General features: G+C 31.9%; 1 protein-coding gene across 1 annotated transcript; it reads right to left on the bottom strand.

The window, feature by feature from the left end:
- Positions 1-4,743: 4,743 nt before the first annotated feature.
- Positions 4,744-5,708, bottom strand: LOC131857351 (probable 2' cyclic ADP-D-ribose synthase BdTIR). The gene is made up of 2 exons (XM_059209785.1): positions 5,577-5,708; positions 4,744-5,247 (listed from the first exon to the last, which is right to left on the bottom strand). Exons 1-2 carry the CDS (start codon positions 5,706-5,708, stop codon positions 4,744-4,746), a joined length of 636 nt encoding a protein of 211 aa, XP_059065768.1.
- Positions 5,709-6,294: the final 586 nt, after the last annotated feature.

Raw genomic sequence — 6,294 nt, forward strand, 5'->3', positions numbered from 1 at the left:
CCTAAAACATTTCTTATTGTAATAGTATGTTTTTAATTTTTAATGAAATTTTGAAGATTTTTTGGGGACACTCAAGGACATCTCTTGCCATCCCAACGCACTCAAAAATTCATTAGTGACAATGATATGGATCTAAGGGCCAAGGGTGCATCTCCATAACACATAGGTTAAATATGTTGTTAAAGTGTCATTGCATTTTGATTTTCTAGATATTCATATCCAATCTATTTGATTCAAAATTAGTTATCTTGTCTTGTTCTACTCTTCACATATGTGTCTATTGAATGCACTTGAATTTTAATGTCATTATGTAGACTCATGTCACAAGATTTGTGTTCATATTCATGTTCGACAAAAATAGATTCAAATTAAGCTAAACAAAATAAATTTTAAAAAAATTGTAATTAATTTTGGCTAGTATAAATCTAATGGAAATATTTTAAAAATATACATTAAACTTGCATTATTGAAAATATGTAAATAAATAGATTAATAAAATATAAAATAAATAGTACATACAAAAAATAAAAATTATGAAAAAAAGTGTAATAACATAGGGATTGAAAATAGATTATCAAAAAAGAGAAAATAATGCAAATATAAACATAATCAACATATAATGAGTTAGAGATAGAGGGAGAGAGGAAGGAAGAAATATGGAGAAACAAAGATAGAAAGAGACATGGATATAGAGATCTAGAGAGAGAGATGGATGTATAGATAGAGAGATGGATACATGTCTAGAGATAAACGTAGATAGAGGAAGATAACAATAGAGATGAAGATAGAGTAAGAGACGAAGATAACGATAGAGATGAAGATAGAGCAAGAGAGGAAGACGAAGAAAAATGGATAGAGAAAGGTAGAAGGAGAGGTAAATATAGAGAGATAGGAAGATAGATATAAAGAGATAGAGAGATAAAGATATAAGAAGATATAGAGAGGATATGAGGGAGACAGAGGGGCAAACAATTAGAGAGAATTAGAGATAGACAAATAGAGATGGAGAGAGAGATATAAATATAGAGAGGGATAGATGCAAGGAGAGAGGAAGAGGGAGAAAAGAGACAATGAAAGAAGTGGAGATGGAGAGAAAAAGATGAAGACATAGGAAGTGATATGTAGAGATTGGTAGAGAGGGATATATAGAGATAAAGAGTAAGAGATATAGAGAAAGAGATGGGGAGAATAGGAGAGAGTGGATATAATGAGATATATAGAAAGAGAGGGGAAGATGGGAAAAAGAGATAGAGAGGATGGGATTGAGAGATAAGTAGGTGATAGAGACAAGTAATAGAGAGAGCTGGAGATTGTATGAAAGATAAAGAGATGAATAAAGAGATGGGTTAGGGAGAAATATGTAGATGGAGGGAGAGAGATAGAGAGGTAGAGAGAAATAGATAGATGGAGTGATAGGGAAAAAGGGAGAGATGAGAATGAAAATAGAGATACATAGACAGATAGGTACATTGGGAACAATAGAAGGGGAATAGAGAAATGAATATATTAAATAGAGAGAGAGAGAGAGAGAGAGAGAGATTAGGAAACATAAAAGGGGAAGAGAAAAAATAAATATATTCATATTAATAAAAAACAAAATTAATTTTAGCAAATATTGAGTTGTTGATACACCCAAAAGAAATGTAATACTTAATAGGAAGTTAAGTGAAGACAAAGGAAATTTTTACAATTTTTGCTAGTAAATCTAGGAAGGGGAATAGAGAAATGAATATATTAAGTAGGGAGAGAAGGAGAGATAAGAATAAAAAGAGTGAGAGATAGAGTGATGGATACATTGGGAAACATAAAAGGGGAAGACAGAAATGAATATATGAATATTAATTAAAAATGAAATCAATATTAACAAATACTAAATAGTTGGAATGCCCAAAACAAATGTAATACTTAATACTTAATAGGGAGTTAAGCGAAAAAGACAAAGGAAATTTTTATGATTTTTTATTGTAAATCAACTATGTAACTTTTTTGAATATCAATATAAGCTTTATAACCTTGAGTTGCTCTTACTTATTTTAAAAAATTGATATTAACAAATAAAAATTATGATTAATTTGAATTTTACTTTAAATAAAATAACATTAATATTTTAATGTTTTAAATAATGTTAATATATAATACTTTTATAATATATCATATAGTATAATTATAATAATTTATAATATTATATCAAAAAGAATAATACCTAATTATAATAATAATTAATAATGAACCCAATTAACTTAAAATAATATATAATATATTATCATATAATTATTATATAAATAATTGAAAAATAACAAATCGATAACATAGATAATATTGATATGTAATATCTATTATAATTTACTAAGAACATTACCCTAATGACTGGTTTTACACATTGCAGTTGTATTTATTAATAAAAAGAACCTTAACGTGGGCAATTGAAATAATATATAATATGATATTATTAAGATTATAATTGATTGAAAAGAGTTCACTTTTGTTAATTAATTGTACCAAATGAAAAGGTTAGTATTTAAGTACAAAAAGACAAATTCAAGAGACTACACAAACTTGTCGTACTTCCAATACTTGATATACCGTATGCAGTGGGCGCATTCGGTAAGGTGGCCCCGTGAAATGATAAATTATTATTTGTATTGTTTAAATGTTATTTTTTGTTGTTATGATTTAATGATAATGTTTCAAAATAGAGTGGTATTTATAACCACAAAATATTATTTCTATATTTTTTATTGTTTTTCAACTTTTCATATATATATATTTGTATAGAGAAATTTTGCTTAAGGAGGGTGTAGAAATTTAATAATATGCATGTTCACGAACATAGACTACTAAACAAATAAGATGAGGGCATTGATATTATGAATTATTGTGATAATAAAATGCAAAAATAAAAATAAAAATAATGGTACTTAAATTGATAGATTAAGAAGAAATGATTCGAGTGAATGTAAGTAAATTTAAGACTAAAATTCACCTTAGAATCACAATATTCATTTTTCAATATACAAAATTGAGTCTACAAATTTTGAATTTTTCTACATAATTTATTTTCTTAAAATAAAGCGAACCATGTAGAAGACCTAAGAAAGGTGTCGTAAACATACAATGAATAGATGATATCACTCGATCTAAAGAAAATATCTTATGTGTTACCAAAGACAAACTCTTGTACTATATCATATCAAAAGGAGTATTTAATTTTTTTAAAAGAAGACTTATCCTGACCAAAGAGGTCACACCCTACATTAATAAGGTCCAAAAATCCATAAAACAAGTATTCCCGGCAGGCCCATAATGGATACCATGGACTTTCTGATCTATAAACTTGCCTCCTATCTCACCAAGCTTGTTTCCCTGATCTATAACATTCTAAGAGGAGGAAATGCCACAAGGGTATCTACAGCTCAGTCATGCAAAAGGGCACTTGCGTCTTCAGTCTGAAAGCAGGTGTGCATCTTCTAATCATTCCTCTATGGTCTCGAGGTTATGTTGAACATGAGTTTATTTTGTTCCTAGAAGCAGATCTATTTTGAATGAAAGAGCTAAATAGAAATATAAACCCTTTGAGATTTTAAATAGCATATGAGAAATATTTTCATCAAGATTGCCCTCAAAACCCTATAGGGTTATATCAAGCCATGACTGAATGATTGAATATAGCCCTGGACAATATAAGGTAACTCTCGAAAGAATAGTGGTGAGAGATACAAGGAGCATCGAGACTAAGGGTTTCAAGATGAAATAAAGAAAAATGACAGTTCAATAGAGAGGGTAATGCACTGACGAGGAGGGTATAGCAGCTTTATAGGACAGCATATAATGAGCTCAAAGATTCAGCAAACAACAATGATATGACTGAGAGAAAGTCCAGAAAGACAGTCATTCTTTCAAAACAGTGAAATGATAAAGACAAGGAGATGGTTGCAGAAGGATAAAGTGACAAATAGTAATAAGAGTGTCGTTCATGAAAATAAGAGTCACGAACCTATTATGAGAATATTCATCATAACCTCCCTCAGAGCAATCATAGTGAACCTAATACAATTTTAAGCCAAGAAGATATGTACGACAAAATACAGTTTGAAATGGAAGATATGTATGACAAAATATAGTTTGAAATGGAATATAGCAGTCTATTATGCCAGAATACAGGGTATGCAAAAAGTGTATGAAAATCATGAAGATAATAGCCATTCACAGTAGAATTCCAGTGTTTTGTAACAGTGAGAGAGGGGTTTTCGAGAAGTAAATCCTAGTTAGAGGCAATCCTTCAAAGAATGATAGACAAAGCACAAAGAGAAATAAGGGTTCTGAAGCCATTGCATACTGATTTTCTTATGCTTGTCAAATTAGGATTGACTGTGAAATCTGAGTTTGCTTTCACTGGCAATGTCAAAGGGAACTAATTTTGCAGTCCAAGAATAAAATTAAAAGAGTAGGAAGACATAAGAGTATGAGGATCCACAAGCCATTCATGAAGCACAAGGACCCACAAGCAATCTTTTGTATCAGCCAACACAATCTATGCAGTCCCAATGGTGATAAGATCACAGTCACAGGGGTTTTACATTGTACAAAGTTTTGAAAAAATCAAGGAAATCTAAGACAACAATCAGAACATATCGGGCATATGCTTATGTAAATATGAATATCGATTTGCATAACAAAAATGATTCCATGGTACAATTAGAATAGAGTGAGTGCGTAAGTATGATATGATATGAGAAGGGGTACTTACTCAGATTTCCCCTTCAGAACTTGGCCATGACGGAATGAAATGTTGGATAGCGCCTCTTTCCACTCCGCAAGTTTTTCTGGGGCATATCTCTTCTTCTCTTCATGCTCCGCAAATGCATCGGCAAAGGGTCCTTTCTTCAGGTAGCGGGGATCACTGGGATCAACATCGTAGAACACTGGAATGATTCTGGTGCCGGTTTTGAGCATATATGACAGTTCTGCCAAACACCAGGGAGATTCCGCATATCTAGGTGAAAATATGGCAATATGAATGAGAGAGGTGCGCATGGCCTCTTCTATTTCAGCTGTTATGAAATCGCCCAGTTGAAGCTCTTTTTCATCCAGAAAAACTTTAAGTCCAATGCCATTGAGGGCATTGTAAATAGAAGTGGCCAGAGTATGCTTGGTGTCAATACCCCGATGATTAATGAATACTTCGTAGCGGACCTTATTTGATGCAGATGTAGATGAAGATGCAATTCCCTCAAAAGCATTGCTAGGCTGCTTAGCTGATTCCATTGGAACAAAATGAAACAAGCAAGACTACTGAACACAACTGGGCTGGGGATTTGATCAGAATGGCGAGATCTGCAGAAATCTGAAGAACAGAGGGGTAGAAATAATAGTGCGTGGAAGACCTATTGAATGGTAAACGTATTGCCAGAATTTTCCAAGAGAAAACAAAATTATTGAATAATAAGTAAACGTACACGACAAATTTAGACGATCAGGTTCCACAAAAATCTTGTGGAATCTGCGGGTCTATCTTATCTTCATACCTACCACCTAGTGTAGAAAGTCTTATTGAATCTGCCTGTCTATCTTCCTACCTCATAGTACGGATTGATGGGACGGCTGCAGTTGATTGGACGGCCATCGACGGCGTGATGGCAGCGCATGGCATGGGGGGGATCGGATGGAGAAGGCATGGCAGCGGGCCATTTTGTCCGCTGCGTAGCCATTGCCTATCTTTGCAAATTTAGCAGCGAATCGATTTGACCCTTTGTATTTATTTGTAAAAATAGTTATGAGAGCTCGTATTGTTTGGCCTTGGATGTATCAATGGTTGCAAATGTTTGAATAATTAGTATGTAGTTAATATATCACTTCTTTATGTTGGAAGAATTTTTTAGCAAAATACTTAATACAATAAAAGTTTATTATGTTGGAACAATAATACTATTCATAAAATTAAATTAATGTTTCATACATGAATAAGTTAACCATTTTTTCTCTCATTTATTGTTGTACCTATGTTTATCATTGATAACTTAGTTATACCAGATCAAGCTCTAGACAACTTCTTTTTGGACTATGATATAAGATAACTAGAAAAATAAGTGAATTATACATCCTGCCCTACTTATAAAGAATAGAACCAAATACTCATGCTTGTTAATTCGATAGAATAAAATAAACAATATTCTCATTTTAATGATGCTTTTTCTTTTCTAAAATGGAGATGCTTTGAATATTTCAATATGAAGTTCTATGTTTTCCTTGAAGATTTAAATAGAACCCCCTTCATAGTTAAATCAATTATTAGTT

This window comes from Cryptomeria japonica, chromosome 8, assembly GCF_030272615.1.
Source record: "Cryptomeria japonica chromosome 8, Sugi_1.0, whole genome shotgun sequence".
Classification (NCBI taxonomy): Eukaryota; Viridiplantae; Streptophyta; class Pinopsida; order Cupressales; family Cupressaceae; genus Cryptomeria; species Cryptomeria japonica.